The 22,017-nt window shown below is 41.2% G+C and overlaps 1 protein-coding gene and 1 pseudogene across 8 annotated transcripts in view; one reads left to right on the plus strand and one right to left on the minus strand.

Annotated features, from left to right (window-relative positions):
• The window catches only part of DEPDC5 (DEP domain containing 5, GATOR1 subcomplex subunit), a 121,971-nt gene that overhangs the window by 89,251 nt on the left and 10,703 nt on the right, over nucleotides 1-22,017 (minus strand). For all 8 annotated transcript variants that reach the window (XR_015767028.1, XM_088019710.1, XM_088019711.1 and 5 more), the window contains exons 8-12: nucleotides 17,741-17,810; nucleotides 11,483-11,561; nucleotides 10,151-10,212; nucleotides 5,219-5,288; nucleotides 4,832-4,904 (exon numbers count right to left, since the gene is read on the minus strand). Coding sequence is in view for 7 of the 8 variants with exons in the window: in XM_088019710.1 (XP_087875836.1) it covers nucleotides 4,832-4,904; nucleotides 5,219-5,288; nucleotides 10,151-10,212; nucleotides 11,483-11,561; nucleotides 17,741-17,810 (354 nt within the window). In the remaining variant the exon portion in view is untranslated. The remainder of the gene's footprint in view (nucleotides 1-4,831; nucleotides 4,905-5,218; nucleotides 5,289-10,150; nucleotides 10,213-11,482; nucleotides 11,562-17,740; nucleotides 17,811-22,017) is intronic.
• Nucleotides 18,043-18,453, plus strand: LOC114225186 (large ribosomal subunit protein eL27 pseudogene; annotated as a pseudogene).

Genomic DNA, 22,017 nt, shown 5'->3' on the forward strand with positions numbered 1-22,017 from the left:
TTAACAGCATGAAAGGATAAATGGTTTTGTTGGGGTAAGAAATGGCCCATTACTTTCATGAAATTCCCACAGGGATAGAGGACCCAAAAGAAGATCAACCAATAATTTAAAGTATGATCAGTATGCGGTTGAAGAATACAGTGGTCAAAAGCATAGACTCTGAACCAGACTTTCTGAGTCAAGTGCATACTCCATCACTTAATCTTCCATGGACTTTGGATAAGTTACTTAAACTCTGTGTCCAAGTTTCTATTTAATATGGGATAACAATAACCATCACAACGAATGCTATGATATTTAAATGAAATCAAGATACTAAAGTGCTTAGAATAGTGAGTGTCCTATACACAGTAAGTCCAGAATACAAATAGTAACTATTATCATCTTATTACCATCTCAGTTGGGAGAGCAGAGCCACTCTTATTTTCTATCTTATGCTCTTCTGTAGATTCTTCAAAATTTCTACAAAGATGCATTATTTCTTTTTTTTAATAATTTTTATCGTTATGTTAATCACCATACATCATTAGTTTTTTAAATAATTTTTTATTAGATGCATTATTTCTTAAATGATATAAAAAGGTAATCTGATAAGTGGTAAAGGAAATAAGAGTTGACCCTTGAACAACATGGGGGTTAGAGGCACTGACGCCCCTGCCCTGTGCAACCAAAAATCTGCATTTAAGTTTTGACTCCCCAAAAACTTGACTACTAACAAACAGCCTACTGTTAACCAGAAGCCTTACTGATAACATAAATAGTCAATTAACGTATTTTGTATGTTATAGGTACTTTATACTATATTCTTACAGTAAAATAAGCTAGACAAAAGAAAGTGTTATTAAGAAAATCATAAGGAGGGGGTCTTGGGTGGCTCAATCAGTTGAGTGTCTGACTCTTAATTTCGGCTCAGGTCATGATCTCAGGGTTGTGGGATAGAGCCCTGAGTCCAGTTCTGTGCTCAGCAGGGAGTCTGCTTGAGATTCTTTCCCTCTCTCCCTCCCTCTCCTTCTGTCATTCCACCTGCTGGCATGCACGAGTGCTCTATCTCTCTAATAAATAAATAAATCTTAAAAAAAAAAAGGAAAATACCTTTACAGTACTGTATTGTATCTATCGAAAAAATCCACATATAGGTGGACCCATGCATATAGTTCAAACCCATGTTGTTCAAGGGTCAACAGTACAGCAAAATGTTAATTATGGAACCCAGGTGGTAGGTATACGAGTGTTCACTATACAATTCATTCAACTTGTCTCTGTGTTTGAAAATTTTCACAATAACATATTGTAAAAACAAACAGAAAATTATCCGAGCTAAAAACAATACATGATTCTATAATGAAATCTGGATCAGGAAAAACATCTCAAGAAGGAATATCAGAACAATTGGCAAAATCTGACATTCTTTTACAATGTCCTTGTTCTTAGGAGATAGATAATGAAGTATAATCATGTGTCTATTAAATGTTAATAATTAGTAAATTTGGTGAAAAGTATACAGATATTCATTATATTCCTCCTTCAACTTTCTCATAATTAAAAAATTTTTGTAAAATTTTAAAAGGTTGCCCAAAGAACTGCCTAAAAAGTTTCCATAACTTCTGTCAATTTTGGGGGCTTATCCACAATCACAATTTAAAATATATATATACAGTTATAAAAGATTTGTTCTTTAGGAATGCTATGACAAAGTTGAGAAGGTGGGAAAAAATACTCTACAAATTGGCATTTGGTGCTGGCTTGGGACTTGGGAAGGAACTAGCTACAAAGAAATATGTTTAAGGCTCCAGGCTGGGGGTAGGGGAGAAGACTGGTCATCCCAGACAAAAACCAAACCCACATAGTAAACTGTTTCTGCAAAACAGAGACACTAATTTCCCAGTCTGAGGTAGTAAGGGAAACTAGCAAAGGGTTCTTCCTCTTAGTTACAGAAGGAAATAGTCTGAGGCAGCAAGAATGAACCAATAACAGAGCAGTATGTTTGAGAGAAGCAGTCTCTAAGGGCTTTAACAAGTATAGTAAGATGAGGAAATGTGCTTCGTATCAAAGGAGTTGCTTTTTATTTAAACATAAAATCTTGGGGGGCGCCTGGGTGGCTCAGTTGGTTAAGCGTCTGCCTTCGGCTCAGGTCATGATCCCGGGGTCCTGGGATTGGCCCGGAGTCGGGCTCTCTGCTTAGCGGGGGGCCTGCTTCTCCCTCTCCCTCTGCCTGCGGCTCCCTCTGCTTGTGCTCTCTCTCTCTGTCAGATAAATAAATAAAATCTTTAAAAAAATATATTGGTACCTCAGGCAAGAATAAAACAATCCATCTAAAACCTACAAAGCAAAAGGCTTTCTAAAGCCTTGAGATCTAGTCTATCCTCCACCTGAAGTGCCAATAGTCACGTGATAAACTTCTCCAAGGATCTGAGAATTTAAAAGATCAAGGGTGTTCAGCTCCAGGCCATTGAGCAACCCCATCCAACTGCATCTGCTATGCTTCTATCATCTCACAAAGTGTCCCCTTATTCAGTGGCACTGTCTGGACAACTGGACTGATCTACATCCTGTGCTGATGCAATGAGAAGTACAGGGCATCAGCAATGAGATAAGTCTTACTAAAAAGGTCCAACCTAAATCCAATCAAGTCTTTAGAGAGGGCTTCTCAACCTCAGCACAACTGGTATCTTGGGCTAAGTAATTTTGTGGTGCAGGCTGTCCTACGCACACTGTAGGATGCTTAGCAGCATCCCTGGCCTCTGTGCAGTAGGTATCAGTTGTATAACCTCCCCATCCTACCTCCCCCACACCATTTTGACAATTAAAAAAAAAAAAATCTCTAGACAATGCCAAATGTCCTTGGTAAGTAGCAGCAGAATTGCCCCAGTTGGAGCCTCTGGTTTACAGAAAATAAATAAACACCACCATAAGGATGCAATAAGACAAATCCAGAAGGGATCTTCTACAGCCTTCCTACTCAAAATGGGATACAAAGACCAACCTATGCAAGCAAAGGAGCTAGCTAGACAAGCAGAACCTCAGACCCACCCCAGGACTCCTGAACTTACTAGAATCAGCATGATCCCCAGCGGTGATTCATATACACATGAAAGTTGGGGAAGCACAGTATAAGCCAGATTCTTCAACACATCAAATGTTTAGGGGCAAAAAGGAAGGGTGAAACTGCTTTAGATTTAGACTTAACAAGCAAATCAAACATAAGTTATTTCAGAGACAATTACTGAAATCTGAATACGTACTAGATATTGGATATTAGAGAATTAACTCTGTTCAATGTGACCATGATACTGTGGTTATATGTGAAAATGCCCTTATTTTTAGTCAATCAGAGAAAGACATGTATCATATGACCTCACTGATATGAGGAATTCTTAATCTCAGGAAACAAACTGAGGGTTGCTGGAGTGGTGGGGGGTGGGAGGGATGGGGTGGCTGGGTGATAGACATTGGGGAGGGTATGTGCTATGGCAAATGCTGTGAATTGTGCAAGACTGCTGAATCACAGATCTGCACCTCTGAAACAAATAATGCAATATATGTTAAGAAAAAAAAAAGAAGAAGATGGCAGGAGGGGAAGAATAGAAAGGGGGAAATCGGAGGGGGAGACCAACCATGAGAGACGATGGACCCTGAAAAACAAACTGAGGGTTCTAGAGGGGAGGGGGGTGGGGGGATGGGTTAGCCTGGTGATGGGTATTAAAGAGGGCACGTTCTGCGTGGAGCACTGGGTGTTATGCACAAACAATGAATCATGGAACACCACATCCAAAACTAATGATGTAATGTATGGTGATTAACGTAACAATAAAAAATTATAAAAAAAAAAAGAAAATGCCCTTCTTTTTAGATATACAGAAGAACAAAAATGTCCCAATATCTATAATTTACTCTAAAATAAAATCTAGCTGGGCGCCTGGGTGGCTCAGTCGTTAAGCGTCTGCCTTCGGCTCAGGTCATGGTCCCAGGGTCCTGGGATCGAGTCCCACATCAGGCTCCCTGCTCAGCGGGAGGCCTGCTTCTCCCTCCCCCACTCCCCCTGCTTGTGTTCCCTCTCTCTCTGTGTCTCTCTCTGTCAAATAAATGAATAAAATCTTTAAAAAAAAATAAAATAAAATAAAATAAAATCTAGCCAAAAAAAAACAAATGGAGCAAAACAAAGAAACAAACAAAACAGATGAAGCAAATATGGCATAATAATAATTTAAATCTAGGTGTTGGGTATGTGAATTCATTATATTATTTATTCTTCTTTTCTGGGAGTTTGAAATTTTTCACAGTATTAAAGTTTGGAAAGTCTAACTGCAATGTGGTATCCTGGATTGGATCCTGGAACATAAAATAGAAAAACTGATGAAATCTGAAAACCATCTGAAATTTAGTTAATAGTAATATACCAGGGCTAATCTCACAGTTTTGACAAATGTACCTTGGTTACAAAATGTTAACAGGGGAAACTGCGTAAAGGGTATTTGGGAACTTTCTCTCTGGGCTATCTTTACAACTTCTCTGTAAACTCTTCTTAATTCTGTAAGAATTATTATTCCAAAATGAAAAGGTTAACTTTTTTTTAAGTTAGGAAAGAAACAACCAAACAAACGAATAAACAAAAAAGGCATAGACGGTGCCTGGGTGGCTCAGTTGGTTAAGCATCTGTCTTTCGCTCGGGTCATGATCCTGGGATCCTGGGATCAAGCCCCACATCAGGGTCCCTGCTCAGTGGGGAGCCTGCTTATCCCTTTCCCTCTGCCCCCTGCCCCCGCTCATGTTATCTCAAATAAATAAAATCTCAAAAAAAAAAAAAATGGCACAGCAAAGCACGCAAACATACTTATAAAAGTCTTCATAGTACCGTCCCTTGTGATCCTGTCGAATTGAGGCTCGGTTTATTTCAGGAAATTCATCTGAAAAAGAGAAACAACATACATAGATCAGAATGAGAAGAGAAATTCAGTTTCTCTGCTCCCTCTTCTGGGTTGAAAATTTGCATCACCAAAATAAATGAATAAATGAATGAATAAAATTATATATCAAGTTGGCTTTAAGATGAATCACAGCCCACAGACTTCTTGCATCCACTAATGGACTGTATGATTTTCCATTTTACCCTGGGCTCATAACGGAAAAAGTAGGAAAGCTGAGCATTGCAAAGGGAAAGATGTAAGGAACGGGTGGCAAGCTTAACAAAAAAAGAACTATAGGAGAAAGATTTACTCACCAAGAGATTTTGCTTCATAGAAAGTTCTAGAAAATAGGACCACTGTTACTTCATGACTACAGTTCTTCTCCTAGGAATAGGTAGAGAAAAAGAGGCTCACGTTTATTTCATTCACTTCACAATGAAGGAGCCTGCATTAACACAATATTCTTAATTTTAGGAGAGGCAGCACACTGTTTTGAATGATGTTACATAACTACAGGTTGCATAATGCAGTGAACATAGCACTGCTGGAGTGAGAAGATCTGGACTGAGTCCTGGCTCTGAAATTTACCACTATGTGACCTTGGGCAAATTACCTATAGTCCCAGAAATGTAAATGGTAAAAAACAGCAAATCACCGATAAGTATAGATCACTATCTCCCAGCTCTTGATTTGGCATGAACTAGATAAGCCCAGTGTCAAAGGATCATGGTATTTGTACCTGCTTCAGGGTGTTTTTTTAAAATTTCTTCAGAACAGCAGCTTAGGAAACAAGAAGAAAACCCATGGTGGTGGATGTGAGAATCAAACACATCCCCACATTCTACCACTGTCATAAAGATGAGGCTTGGGAGCTACTCGACATACAGGAGTCGAAGCCAAGGCAATGAAGTACCTTTGGATTGGGATGGGGACTAGTGAGAATAAACATTTCCACAGAGTCTGGAGATCAACGTTCTGGAAATAGGGTGTTTACAGATAGCATGAAATTTGGCTTGCCCCAGTGAGCCAGCAAGCCCAGTTTCAGTTCCTCACAGATCTTTGAAGACAAGAGCTCACAGTGACCCATCTCTAACCCACCATACTCACTGACTACACAATTCAGCATTCACCATGTAGGTTATATATACAACATGATGTACATTACATGCCATCTTATATTCCCCCATGGATATATCTCAAGTGGACAGAAATTCTTAAATACAAGCCACAGCACCTAAAGCAGAGTGCTAGGAAAGAGCAGATCTTCATTAGCCACCAACGAATTTACTGGATACCCAGAGCTCCAAACTCAACTCCAGATTTACCTGATTTTGGTATAAGTGATATACAGAAAAAAATACTTTACAATGGGCTGGTGTGGCCATATGAGCCTCTCAACTCATGTGATGACAGGGATAAATATGACAGGCAACATGGCCTGGGATTATAGTAATACAGACAGGACAGGACAGCACAGAGGTTATGCTCTCAGGCTAGCTCTGGGGGAATGGAAGGCACCAGATTAGAATCCTCATTCTGCTTGTACATGCTGTTGATCATGGGCAAGTTACCCAGCCTCCTTGAGCTGTACTTTCCCTACCTGTATAATAGGGGCAAGAGTTTGGTGAGATAACGTGGACAAAACACTTATCAAGATACCTGGTATGTCAAAATACTCAATAAATGTTAACTAGGACTACCATTATTACTCCTACAACCACTATATTTTGGGCTCTGAAATGAATTCATGAACTCCTATGCTCAATCCTGCTGTCCACAGAGCTAACTTTAAGTTATTAGACAGGGGGAATAAAGAATAAACAACCTTCACCAAACATCATTAAATCAATACAGAGTGGTTACAGAAAGTTATTTTAATTCATTTTCAAGATCCTGCTTTAAAACCAAGTTCTTGAGCGCCTGGGTGGCTCAGTTGGTTAAGCATCTGCCTTCGGCTCAGGTCATGATTTCTGGGTCCTGGGATCGAGCCCCACTTTGGACTCCCAGCTCAGCAGGGAGTCTGCTTCTCCCTCTACCTCTTCCCCTGCTCATGGTTTTTTTTTTCTCTCTCTCAAATGAATAAAATCTTTTTTAAAAAATTAAATTAAATTAAAAAATAAAACCAAGTTCTTGGACGCCTGGGTGGCTCAGTCGGTTAAGTATCTGCCTTCAGCTCAGGTCATGATCCCAGGGTCCTGGGATCAAGTCCCGCATCGGGCTCCTGCTCAGGGGGGAGTCTGCTTCTCCCTCTGCCTCTGCCCTCCCCACTGCTCGTGCACTCTCTCTCTCTCTCTCACACACACTCTCTAGCAAATAAATAAAAATCTTTAAAAAAATAAATAAAACAAAACTAAGTTCTTGATTTTAAAAAATAAATCCTAAGAACAAAGTCCTGTAAACTAATGACTGGGCCTATGCCAAATCCTGCCCCTACGTCTAATCATATATCCACTTACAGAAACTTGGGTTAGGGGACATCTAAGAGACAACTGAGCCAGACTTGAAAAGAAGGTTTTCACACACTGAAATAGCCATTATGTGGTCCAAGGTAACCATTATTCAGCCCACCCCAAACTTCAGGTACCATACTCAGGCAGACACCAAGGCCAGATCACTATTAAGCCACATGACTGCAGAAGCCTCCTGGCTGGTCTGCTTAATTCCAGCATGTCCCTTCACCAAACTGCTCCTGGCCACTGGACTTTTCATTCTCAAATTCTCCCTGACTTTGATCATACTGGCCTCTTGTTTGAGAATCTTTAATAGCTCCCACACTTCCTGTCAAGTCCAAAACTGCCTGGCTTGATGCAAACCCATCCTTCTAATCCATCTCATTACTTAATTATTCCCCACACAAACCCTCTGTGAAGTCGCCTAGACCACACCCCACTCTCACGCCTGTCTATATCATTTTGCTCGAACTGTTCGTCTGACACACCCTCTGCATCTTCCTTTCCAGCCATCCAAAACTTCCTCAGCCTTCCAGGCCCAAATTCAAAAGTAAATAAAGTTTCAACCCCTAAAACATATAGTTTGCTATTGCTTCAAATACAGAGATGCAAGCTCCCTAGCAGATCTGTAAATCTCTGGGGGCAAGCATTGTATTTCTACTTCTGTACCCTTCAGAGCTGAAGGATATTGCTCCCGTGTGGCTGAGGAAGATGGGACTTAGATTCAATTGAGACCAGGATCCTACTGAGACCTTACTATGTACAGATGCTTTAAAACACCTTGTGAGGCAGGAACAATATACTATTAGCTCCATTTTGCAGAAAAGAGAATAGAGGCCCAGGAGACTGACTACTTCTCCAAGATAAAAAAGCAAATCAGAGTAGAACGATAATTTAAAACCCAGTCTGTTTTTATCCAAATTCCATGCTCTTTTCCACTACATAATGTGACCTCAAATAGCTCTATCTAGGTCTTTGATCCACCTTGAGTTAATTTTTTTAATTTTTTTTTTTAAGATTTTATTCATAATGAGAGAGAGAGAGCACAAGTAAGCAGAGTAGCAGGCAGAGGAAGAGGGAGAAGCAGGCTCCTCGCTGAGCAGAGAGCCCAATGCGGGACTCAATCCCAGGACCCTGGGATCATGACCTGAGCCCAAGACAGATGCTTAACTGACTGAGCCACCCAGGCGCCCCGAGTTAATTTTTTTTAAAAGATGTATTTATTTATTTTAGAGAGAGAGCACTCGAGCGAGGGGAGGGGCACAGGGAGAGGGAGAGAGGCAGATTCCCTGCTGAGCAGGAAGCCCAAAGCAGGGCTTGATCTTACAACCCTGTGATTATGACCTGAGCTAAAATCACGAGTTGGATGGTTAACCAACTGAGACACCCAGGCACCCCACCTTGAGTTAATTTTTGTATATGGATGTGTAATGAGAATCCAAATTCATTCTTCCGCATATGGATATTTGGCTCAGAACCATTTGTTGCAAGACTTCCCTCATTGAATGGATTTCACATCCTTGTCTAAAATCAACTGACCAGGGCGCCTGGGTGGCTCAGTTGGTTAAGCGACTGCCTTCGGCTCAGGTCATGATCCTGGAGTCCCGGGATCGAGTCCCACATCGGGCTCCCTGCTCAGCAGGGAGTCTGCTTCTCACTCTGACCCTCTTCCCTCTCGTGCTCTCTATCTCTCATTCTCTCTTTCTCTCAAATAAATAAATAAAATCTTAAAAAAAATAAAATAAAATAAAATAAAATCAACTGACCATAGATGTATGGATTGATTTCTGTACTCTCAATTCTATTCCACTGACTTATATCATCTATCTTTATGCCAGTACCATGCCGTTTTGACTACTTCAGCTTTGAAGTAAGTTTTGAAATTAGGAAGTAAGAGTCTTCCAACTTTGTTATTCTCTCTCAAGGTTGTTTTGGCTACGCAGGATCCCTTGCTATTGCACATAAATTTTAGAATCAGCTTTTCCATTTCTGCAAAGAAAAAGGCCATTGGGATTTTGATAGGGACTGAACTACAGTTTCTTTTGAATAGTATTGCCACTTTAACAATATTTAGTCTCCCAATCTATGATCATGGGTTGTTTTTCATTTATTTAGATCTTTGTTAATCTACTTCAGCAAGTTTTGTAGATTTTAGCATACAAATCGTGCACCTCCTTGGGTAAATTACTCCAAAGTATTTGAGTCTCTCTGATGCTCTTGTAAATGGAATTGTTTTTTGATTTAATTCTCTTTTTAAAATTTAATTCTGTTTTTAAATTTCCTGTTCAAACTGTTCATTACTGATGAAACACAAATGATGGTGTGTGTTGATTTTGTACCCTGAACTTTGCTGAATCCATTTATTAGTTCTAATAGTTTTTTTGTGGAATTTTAAGGATTTTCTACATATAAGAGTTCATCTGTGAATAGACGTAATTTTACTTCTTCTTTTCCAATATGGGTGCGTTCTATTTCTTTTTCTTGCCTAGTTGCTGTGGCTAGAATTTCTAGTACAACACTGAACACCAGTGGTAAAGGCAGGCATCCTTATCATGTTCCTAAATCTTAAAGGGGAGAGTTTTCAGTCTTTCACCATTGAGTCTGATGTCTGCTGTGGGTTTCTCACAAATGACCTTTATCATGTTGAGGTGGTTAAAGTAATGTAAATCTAGACTTTTATCAATTTAGTCTTTAGCTAAGATGCTTCAACTAGAGGCAGCTTAATAGAAGTGGTGTATTTCTAAAATCTACAATAGTAATGTTTATGCAATGAGATTTAGTGCATAAGAAACATACCTTCCACTTAGTAAAGAGATCAGCAAGGAAACCATTCACAGCTTTCTCAAAATATAGATCCCCTGAAAAGCAACAATGAGAAGAGGGTGAAGATTATCTTTATTTCTTGTTTACAATATCTTCTCTCAGTAAAATAGCAGGAATGGGACCAAACACAAGGTGGGTTCTGCTATATCTTAAAATAAGATCATAAAAGCCAATGTATAAAAGTAGTTTCAACCTAGGCTTTCTATCAAGCCAAATTTAATATTTGCCTCAGTAAGAAGCCATGGCTCTAAGGTAAAAGCCAAGATTGAAAATGTTTTGATGGTTGAAAAATGCAGTGTTACCTTCAGAATGAGAGGACCATTTAATTGTATTCTCACAATTTTAAGCATCTCACAATGATGCTTAAAATTGGTTAGAAGATGACCCTGGGCATTCACTGAATTATCAGTTGTAGTTCCTACTGTTCTTGAGTGACTTCAATGACCCATAACAGAAATTAGTTTGTAGACATGGATGGAACTAAAGAGTATTATGCTATGTGAAATAAGTTAATCAGAGAAATGTGGAATTTAAGAAACACAACAGAGGATCATAGGGGAAGGGAGGGAAAAATAAAACAAAACCAGAGAGGGAGACAAACCATAAGAGACTCTTAATCACAGGAAACAAACCGAGGGTTGCAGGAGGGGAGGGGGTTAGGGGGGATGGGGTAATAGGGTGATGGACATTAAGGAGGGAATGTAATGTAATGAGCACTGGGAGTTATATAAGACTGATGAATCACTGAACCCTACCTCTGAAACTAATAATACACTATATGTTAATTCAATTTAAATAAAAAATTTTAAAAAAGAAATTAGTTTGTAATTTTGCTAAACACAAATTTGAAATACATGTACCATAGGGCTGGTATGTTGGACACAGTACCCACACCTCATAGCAGCTTTACTGCCCTCTACTCATTACATAGTAACTCTAGTAAAATGAGACAAACATGGAGATTTCTGTGAGTGACAGGAAGAGAAATGAATGATATCAAAGAAAGTGTTGGTTTCTAGCCATAGAGTGACTTTATGACTTTTCAACCTGTACTTGCAGAACAATTAAAGATCTGAGAAGTCAGATTTCTCATTAATACTTTATAGCATTTCATGGAATTCACCATATAAATATATATGTAAAATACTTACTTTCAATTTGTTTATTTTGGCATTTGACGATTTGTAAAGATCTCAGGACACACTTTTAGAGAATGTCAATAGCTTACTGTAAAATGGTACCAATTAGGGAGAAACCAGAAATGTCTACCGAGTGGCAGCTACAACCAGCACTTAGGAACAGTACCATAAATATCGAAATCCCACATTTCACAGCTCATCTGAATAAATATGTAAACCATAGCTGACGTAGAACGGAACACCACCTGAAATAAACAAAAATGTAGGTGCATTAAAAACCAATGATGTATGGAGTTTCAGTTGGACAAGATGAAAAAGTTCCAGAGATCCATTTCACAACAATGTAAATGCAAAGGTACTTAACCCTACTGAACTATACACTTTTATTTTATTAAAGATTTTATTTATTTATTTGACAGAGAGAGATATAGCGAGAGAGGGAACACAAGCAGGGGGAGTGGGAGAGGAAGAAGCAGACTTCCCGCTGAGCAGGGAGCCCGATGTGGGGCTCAATCCCAGGACCCTGGGATCATGACCTGAGCCGAAGGTGGACGCTTAACGACTGAGCCACCCAAGCGCTCCTGAACCATATGCTTTAAAATGGTTAAGACAGGGGCCCCTGGGTGGCTCAGTTAAGTGTCTGACTCTTGATTTCGGCTCAGGTCCTGATCTCAGGGTCATGAGATCCAGGCCCGCATTGTACTCTGCACTGGATGTGGAGCCTGCTTGAAATTCTCTCTTCCTTTCCCTCTGTCCCCACTCACTCTCATTCTCTCTAAAAATAAAATAAAATAAAATAAGATGGTTAAGACAGGGTGGGGGACCTGGCTGGCTCAGTCAGTAGAGCATGTGACTTTTTTTTTATTTATTTGTCAGAGGAAGAGAGAGAGAGAGAGAGAGAGAGAGAGAGAGAGAGAGCACAAGCAGGGGGAGGGGCAGGCAGAGGGAGAAGCAGGCTCCCTGCTGAGCAAGGAGCCCTATATAGAACTCAATCCCAGGACCCTGGGATGATGACCTGAGCCGAAGGCAAACACTTAACCAACTGAGCCACCCAGGTGTCCCAGTATGAGACTTTTTGATCTCAGAGTTTTAAGTTCGAGCCCCACACTAGGTATACAGATTACTTAAAAATCTTAAAAAATAAATAAAACAAAATAAAATAAAATGGTTAAGATAGTATATCTTATATGTTTTTTACCACCACCAAAAAAAAAAAAAGAGCAACAATGGAAGAGTTTTCTTTTCTTTTCTTTTTTTTAAGCTTTTATTTATTTGACAGAGAGAGAGACAGCAAGAGAGGGAACACAAGCGGGGGAGTGAAAGAGGGAGAAGCAGGCTTCCCGCAGAGCGGGGAGCCCGATGTGGGGCTCGATCCCAGGACCCTGGGATCATGACCTGAGCCAAAGGCAGATGCTTAACAACTGAGCCACCCGGGTGCCCCTGGAAGATTTTTCTTAATTGTGACATGGGACTTCTAAAAGCAAGCTTCATCCCATGAAGAGAAGATCTTGTCCCTGCCCTCTAGGAGCTTAGAGTAGAAGATTAAAACATGCAAAAGAATGCAACATATACAAACATTCCATGAAGGTTTTCATAAGAAATGTAGGAGAAGGAACAGTAAATCTACCTAGAAAAGTCAAGAAAACCTCATTATGAATGTCGAACCTGGGCTAAGACATGCCAGTTGATGAGCTGTCAGTCTAATAAATTATAATTCACATCGGACACGCCCTTCATACCCAGACTGCCTCAAGGAACCAGGAAGGCTTTCCAGAAGCAAGGGAGCCTGAGACAAGTATGGAGGGATGGATGAGTAGCTTGTAAGGGGAGAAGGCAGGCTCTAAATGTTCCAGGTAGGAGAGAGCAGTGTGTGCAAAGACACGGATGCAAGAGAGAACCTGGCATGTTTGAGGAACAACAAATGGTTCCCAAGGGCAGGACAGGGTGGGGTAGGGGGACATATGGGAGAAGTGACAAAATGAGCTCCAGACTCCACTGCCTCCCCAGATTTCTCTTCTCAGAAGTCCAATAGGTATCTCACAACTTTCTTCAATTGCTCCCGAATGTCTCCTCCCGTCTTCCCCACCTCATAAAATGACCCCACCATCAGTCCATCGAGCTGACCAATTCTTCTCTTTCCTTCACTCTTCATATCCAATCCATCAGCAAGTTTTGTGGACTCTACCCCAAAATGCATCTCGAGTCTGCCCACATCCCTCCAATGCTACAGCTCCTACCTTAGTCCATGCCAGTCTTCTACCTTCCTGACTTGTTTCTCTGCTTCTGCTCTTGTCCCTACAAACAATGCTCTACACAGAGCCAGAGTACTATGGGTGTCTATGGCACAACCTTTCTTCCTAAGTAATGGGAAGCTGATTTTATTCCAAGAGGTAAGGGACCCAATCAAAAGACTAAACCTCCCGGCTTCCTGAATAGGTATGTGTGACTAAATTCTGGCCAATAAGATATTAACAGAAATGTCACACCCTGAAGCTAACATGGCTGGAATGTGCATCCCTCTTGTCTTTCTTCCCTTCCTTTCTCCTCTACCTGTAATATGAATGTGGTTACAGCAGCTCCAGCTCATCATGGAAGCCCAGTCCTGAGGATGGCAGAACAGGAAGACAAAAAGAGCCTTAGCTCACCAATAATTATGACACTGCTATACCAGCCAGGAATGGTCTTCCCATGAACTTCTTTTACCAGGGAGAAAAAAGTTGACTTTGGAGCATCAATTTGCCATTGTTACTCTGGGGGTTTTTTTGTTCAACAAAATCCACTGGAATGGTTCTGAACTTGGACCTAGTTTGTGGTGACATGGTTAAATGCACCATGAAGGTCAGAATCGCTGGTAAAGACAGCACCCATTATGGTGTCTCCCTCAGGAAATTGAAAAAAGCCAGCACACCAAGTACACATGCTCCTTCTGTGAGAAAACTAGAAGAAAAGATGAGCTGTGGGCATCTAGCACTATGGTTATTACATGAAAACAGTAGCCAGTGGTGCCTGGACCCACAACACCACTTCTGCCATCACAGTGAAGTCGGCCATCAGTGGACGAAAGGAATTCAGAAACAATAGAAGCTCCATCATTTGAAACATCACTAGCCTATAATAAATAGGTTAACTTATGTAACAACAACAAAATCCAACTGGATGAACAAGTGATCTTTTGAAAGCATAAATTGGGAATCACTCCCCCCACTTAAAATCCTTCAATGGATTCCAATTATCCTTAGAATAAATTCTACACTGGTTACAAGGACCTGTGTGAACTGGCTGCAACCAGTCCACCTTTCCACCAACATCATTCTCCCTATTCATCTCCTATGCTTCTGCCACACTGGTCTCTCAAAATTGTTTCCTTTGCCTAGAAAGCTCTTTGCCTCAACCTCCATACACTAAGTTTCACCTTTCTAGTATCTTCTCAAAGACACCTCCCTGACCACCTTTGTAAAGAAGATCTGTTACTCTCTCGTGTAATGCTGTTTCCCGAAGAATGTTTAATATATCTCATTTGTTTATAAGAAGGCCACCTTCGGTTAGTCTTTCTCATCACCCAATTAATCTGTAATTACATTTACGGACTGGGTGTCTACTTACATCTGTCTCCCCACTAGGATGCGTAAGCTCTTTACCAGGAAGGATTTCATCTGTGCTGTTCACCCATGCATCCCCACAGAATGGGAATTCCCCACTTTGAATTCCCCTCTAGAATGAAGGATGTTCATAGGGATGCCTGGGTGGCTCAGTCGTTAAGAGTCTGCCTTCAGCTCAGGTCATGATCCCAGGGTCCTGGGATCGAGTCCTGCATCAGGCTCCTTGCTCAGCAGGGAGACTGCTTCTCTCTCTGGCTGCCGCTCCCCCTGCTTGTGTGCTCTCTCTCTCTAACAAATAAATAAATAAAATCTTTAGAGTGAAGGATGTTCATGGATAATGTTCTACACCAGTTTGGTGTTTGTTTTTCTTTTTTTTTTTTTTTAAGTAATCTCTACACCCAACATGGGGCTTGAACTCATGACCATAAGATAAAGAGCCACATGCTCTACCAACTGAACCAGCCAGGCCCATCTTTACCAATTTTTTTCAAATTAAGTGTCTAAAAAAAAAAAAGGACAGTAGCTGACACTCAGGAGGTGCTTCCATATTATTTATTAAATATGTGAATGAATGATGTTGAAGAGGTAAGTACATGCCAAATTATCATGGTCTTTCTAAGTTAAGCTTAAGAGTGAATTTCTAGAAAAGCGGGGAAAAGCAAAACAAGATCACTATAAAATAACAATTTGTGCCCATTAGAGCTGCAAAAACTTTAAAAATCTAATACCAAATGTAGGAAAAAAGGAAAAACAACAGGAGATTTTATATATTGCTACTAGGAGTATTACCTGGTCCAAAGAATTTGAAAAATAATTTGCCATTATCTTACCTATGACCTATATACTCCTAATTATAGATTAAAAATATAGTGTTAGGGGGCACCTGGGGGGCACAGTAGTTTGAGTGTCTGACTCTTGGTTTCGGCTGAGGTCATGGTCTGAGTAGTGAGTTCGAGCCCCGTGTTGGGCTCTGTGTTCGGCGTGGAGTCTGCTTGGGACTCTCTCCCTCTTCCTCTGCCCCTCCCCACTGCACTCTCTCTCTCAAATAAAAACATAAATCTTTAAAAAATATATATATAGGGGCTCCTGGGTGGCTCAGTCAGTTAAGTGTCCAACTCTTGATTTCAGCTCAGGTCATATATTCAGGATTGTGAGATCAAGCCCTGCATCTGGTTCTGTGCTCAGTGGGAGTGTGCTTGAGATTCTCTTCCTCTCTCTCTCCCTTTGCCCCTCCCCCTGTTCACACACCTGTGCTCGCTCGCTCTCTCAAATAAATAAATCTTAAAAATATATATATATATTGTACAAGACTGATGAATCACGGATTTGTACTTCTGAAACAAATAATGCAATATATGTTAAGAAAAAAAAAAGAAGAAGATAGCAGGAGGGGAAGAATGAAGGGGAGTAAGTCGGAGGGGGAGACGAACCATTAGAGACGATGGACTCTGAAAAACAAACTGAGGGTTCTAGAGGGGAGGGGGGTGGGGGGATGGGTTAGCCTGGTGATGGGTATTAAAGAGGGCACATTCTGCGTGGAGCACTGGGTGTTATGCACAAACAATGAATCATGGAACACCACATCAAAAACTAATGATGTAATGGTGATTAACATAACAATAAAAATTTAAAAAATAAAAAAACAAAAACAGAAAAATATATATATATATATATTTATATATATAGTATTAGGTACAAAAAAGCTACCTAAAACCTTAATAGGGCTCAAAAATAAGCAAAACAAATAATACACTGTTTAGGGTAAAATACATATGTATTAACACTATGTAAACAAGAAAAAAAACACAAAAATAGAATTCAGATAGTGGTTCCTATAAAGGCACTGGTTCTCAACCAGAAGCAATTTTGCTCCTCCAGGGGGCACTTGGTAATACCTGGACACATTTCTGGTTGTCACGACTCCCAAAGGCCAAAGCTAGGGATGCTGTTAAACATCCCATAATGTGTGAGACAGCCCCCCCACCATCACATCACTGCGATTTTGGACCAGGTAATTCTTTGTTCTGGAGATCTGTCATATATACTGTATCATGTTTACCAACCTTCTTCACAAAATCCTGGCTGTGACACATAAAAATGTCTCCAGACATTGACAAAAGACTTCAGTGGAGGTAAGATCATCCTCAATTCAAACCACTGCTCTCAAAGGAGGCACGGGATGAGAACAAGGAAGAGCAGACAAGTGGTTTCACCAGCATGGGTAATGTTTACAGCTGTTCAGTTTGGATTTTTCCAGTTGGAATAGAGAGCCAAAGAAGGAAATTCCTTTGCAAAAGTCCCTGTTGATGTTTACCAACCACAGTCTTCAACTGAGTTTAACTTTTGCTATGTATTAGCAAGCATCGAAGACTGCAAGCACTAGTTACTATATTTCCATGTTTAGACCTCTTTTAGAAGAGAAAACAAAGGGGTGCCTGGGTAGCTCAGTCAATTAAGCATCTGCCTTTGACTCAGGTCATGATCCCAGGGTCCTAGGATTGAGTCCTGCATTAGGCTCCCTGGTCAACGGGATGTCTGTTTTTCCCTCTCCCCTCCTTGTGCTTGCTCTCTCTCTCTCCAAAATAAATAAAAATTATAAAAAAGAAGAAGATAAAACAAAAAACTGACCCCAAACTGGAGAGATCCAACTATAAAACATTAGAATTCCAGGAGTCCTTGACAATACTACAATATTCTCTACCTGGGTAACCAGTACCCATCAGGAAATTATCACGTTTTTACTTGTTTCTGATTTGTTTTTGGTTTCAGGACTCAGACATAATGGTATGAAGAAACAAAACCAAAAGGCATTTTATCAATCTCACCCTGGTATCTTCGCTGATATAACCACACATGACCTTCTCATTCTTGACCCACAGCTCACCAGCCTGTGCCCTGAAAAATATACACACAAGGGTTATTGCAAGTCCTACATAAAACACAAAGAAACAGGGATGACTTCAGGGTGGCTCACTGTACTCTAATACTTATCCCCATATGACCTGCCTAGTTACAGGATTTCCAGAGAGAATGCCATGAACAGATTATACAACATAAAGAATTCTCAGAATGGAGCGGAAGTGCCCTTTCTTCCTTTCAGCTATAGGCTGGGGTGGCTGGTGTCAAGATGGGCAAGTTCATGAAACCCGGGCAGGTGGTGCTGGTCCTGGCCAGATGCTACTCCAGACACAAAGTGGTCATCATGAAGAACATTCAAGATGGCACCTCAGACTGTCCCTACAGCCATGCTCTGGTGGCTGGAATTGACCGCTTTTCCTGCAGTCACAGCTATACCAGAAGCAAAAAGAAAATCACCAAGAGGTCAAAGATCAAGTCTTTTGCGAAAGTTTGTAACTACAATCACCTCAAGCCCACAAGGTTCTCTGTGGATATCCCCTTGGACAAAACTGTCCTCAACAAGGATGTCTTCAGAGACCCTGCTCTTAAACGCAAGGCCCGAGGAGAGGCCAAGGTCAAGTTCGAGGAGAGGTTCAAGACTGGCAAGAGCAAGTAGTTCTTCCACAAGCTGCAGTTTTAGGTCTGTTTTGTCATTAAAAATACCAAAACAAACAAACAAACAAAAATCTCAGAGTATACTGAATTTTATGACAGTTCTTAATCTGGGAGTCCATCAGCAACATGCAAGTATCAGGAAGGGCTTTGGGACATCCATAAATCCTCTGAAATCATGCAGTTTTCTGGGCAGAGATTTAGTTTTTGTCAAATCTCAAAAGGGTCCATGTCACAAAAATAGTTAGGAAGAACTGACGAACACTTTTGCTCATCCCATCTTTGATAAGTTTTTTTTTTTAAGGTTTATTTTTATTTTTACTTTTTTTTTTATTTGACAGAGACAGACACAGCGAGAAAGGAACACAAGCAGGGGGAGTGGGAGAGGGAGAAGCAGGCTTCCCGTGGGGCAGGGAGCCCGATGCGGGGCTCAATCCCAGGACCCTGGGATCATGACCTGACCTGAAGGCAGACGCTTCATGACTGAGCCACCCAGGCGCCCCTGATATGCTAAGTTTCAACAGAAACAAAATCCATCTTAGTATCAGGATTAGAAGACAAGCAATCAGGAAGCATGGGACAGAGTCCCTATTCAGTGGAGGCCATTCTGCTGAAAAGTTTTCATGGCAACTTGGTATTGCACTCTGGGGGCTTAATGTCTTTTCCTCTGCAACTTATTAAGGGTGTAAATTGGATAGCACAGTTCAAAGAGCATTGGCCTTCTGAGCTGATCAACCTTGAGTAGAACTAGTCTTGGCAGGAATCTCAGTTCTGAGTGTCCCTTAACTAGTTGAATGGCCATGGGGAAATAACTCTGAGGCTCAGCACCATTATCTTAGAAAAGGAAATAATGACAACTACTTTATAGAGCTGCTCAGAGAATTAAACCAGATACTGTGGGGAAACTATTCAGGATAGCACTGGGATAGGAGGTGCCAGAGTTAAGAGTACTAGTAGCTACCTGTATTAGCAAGAACTGTAACAATGGTAAGTATTTCTTTTTTAAAGATTTTATTTATTTGTTTGCCAGAGAGCACAAGAGAGCACCAGGCAGAGGGAGAAGCAGGCTCCCTGCTGAGCAAGGAGCCCAACGCAGGACTCGCTCCCAGGACCCCGGGATCATGACCTGAGCCGAAGGCAGACACTTCACCGACTGAGCCACCCAGGCGCCCAACAATGGTAAATATTAACACAAAATCCTATGCCGGAGAGGGACGCCTGGGTGACTCAGTTGGTGAAGTGTCTGCCTTCGGCTCAGGTCATAATCCTGAGGTCCTGGGATTGAATCCTGTGTCAGGCTCCCTGCTTGGGAAGTCTGCTTCTCCCTCTCCTCACTGCTCATGCTCTCTCTCTCAAGTAAATAAATAAAATCTTAAAAAAAAAATGCTATCCTGGAGAGAAAGGGATAGCTGTTATCTGAGAACCTTGTAATCAACCATCAACCAACCACTCAAGTCCTTCTCTTCTACCAACCCCAGTGCAAATTCCTGCCTGGCCCTAAGCAATCAGTCCTCATAAAAAAGAAGAAAAGATAAAATCAAAGCAGGGAAAATGCTGTATACCATGAGTCACAGCTCAGGCTACCTGAGAAACACTAGACAATCAGTCAGCCTCGCTGGCTCTCCCTCCCATCTGTAAAATGAAGAAAGCTGGACCAAGCCCATGTTCTTTTAAATATGCTTCCCAACTCTGCTTTCACCAAAAGGGGTGCCTCTTGGTATTCCTTTGCCCAAGTGTGTCTGTGAGTGGACAACTGCCGCAAGCTTATCTGAGAAGGGACTTTGGTTTCTTTAACATAAGGAAGGTTTCAAGGTTCCCATGATCTCTGAGCTCTATTAGCAGAAAGTACTCCGCATACAGGCTATGAAATACCGGATTAACCAGGCCTCTAACATGAGCTGGTTGTTACCACACTAACTCACCAACTTCTGCTAGTAGTGTTACAAAATTTGGGCTTAGATTCCAGCCCCTCCACTCCCTGTGGAGGTCAAGCCACAATCTTTCCTTCTTTTTCTTAAGATTTTACTTATTTATTTGACAGAGAGCAAGAGAGAGAAAGCACAAGCATGGGGAGCGGCAGAGGGAGAAGCAGGCTCCCCGCTGAGCAGGGAGCCCCACATGGGGCTCGATCCCAGGACCCCAGGATCATGACCTGAGTTAAAGGCAGACGCTTAACTGACTGAGCCACCCAGGCGCCCCAAGCCACAATCTTTCTGAGCCAGTTTTTCAAAAATCACTAAATGTGTTATTAAGAACCCTGCCCATCCATCTTCTACAGCTCTTGAAAAGATGCAGTGAGATACTGTAAATGAGAGGACTTGGTGAACTGTGAAAGTTATTATTCCAATGTAAATGGTCCTTTTAAAAAACACATTCACACAGAAAATGCAATCTTGACCTTTGCTCCTAAACCTAACATCTGCCCTTACCCAAACAGGAACTGAAAATGGCCCTGACGTAACTTCTCTTCTCTTTTCTGCTGGTTCAAGGGAAGAAAAACTGCCACTGATTGATGCAAACGCAAAATCTATTATCCCCCAGGACAGAGCCCAGGAGCACACATGGCTTCCTACAAGAGGCAGAATGGCACACTGCCAAGCCCTGAGGATGAAGGTGACCTGGGGGGCGCTAGCCCTTGATTTATGTAGAAGCTTGGGCAGGTACTTTCCCTCCCTTTTCTATGGAGTGAGCTGTTGGGGATCAGTGATCTCCACTATCCTTTACAACTAAATTTCATCATTCTGTGAATGTGAAGTTAAAATAAATGCAAAGTATGTTCACTGTAGTGTTATCTGTGTAACACACCTTTGAACAACCTGAATGTCCAGCAATGGCAGACAGGTTAAGTAAATTATGATGTATCCAGACAAAAGAGTATCATGGAACCATTAAAATCATGTTTACAAGGAGTTTATAAGGTTTTAAGTGGGGAAAAAAGAATACAAAATAGTACACACATTATCACCTATATAAAAATACATGCATGTGCGTGTATGTATGAAAATAAAACACTGAGGGGTGCCTGACTCAGACAGTAGGGCATGCGACTCTTGATCTCTGGGTTGTGAGTTCAAGCCCCACTTTGGGTATGGAGATTACTTAATTAAAAATTTAAAAAATAGGGGGGGGTGCCTGGGTGGCTCAGTCGTTAAGCATCTGCCTTTGGCTCAGGTCATGATCCTGGGATCTTGGGTTCAAGCCCTGCGTCGGGGGAGCCTGCTTCTCCCTCTCCCACTCCCCCTGCTTGTGTTCCTTCTCTCACTGTGTCTCTGTCAAATAAATAAATAAAATCTTGAAAAAAAGATTTTTTTTAAGAAAGAAAGAAAAGAGGGGCACCTGGGTGGATCAGTCAGTTAGGCGCCTGCCTTTGGCTCAGGTCATGATCTCAGGGTCCTGGGATCTAACCCTGCATCAGGCTCCCTGCTCAGTGGGGAGTCTGCTTTTCCCACTGCTTCTCCCTCTGCCTCTCAGCCTCTCACTTGTGCACTCTCTCTCTCTCTCTCAAATAAATTAAGTAAATCTTTTAAAAAAATAAAAGAAAAAAAGGAAATACTGAAAGGTCACACTAAAATTTAATAGTAGTTATCTGTAC

This window comes from Eumetopias jubatus, unplaced genomic scaffold (assembly GCF_037043125.1).
Source record: "Eumetopias jubatus isolate StellerSeaLion01/CBP00866 unplaced genomic scaffold, mEumJub1_p1.0 scaffold_16, whole genome shotgun sequence".
Lineage (NCBI taxonomy): Eukaryota > Metazoa > Chordata > Mammalia > Carnivora > Otariidae > Eumetopias > Eumetopias jubatus.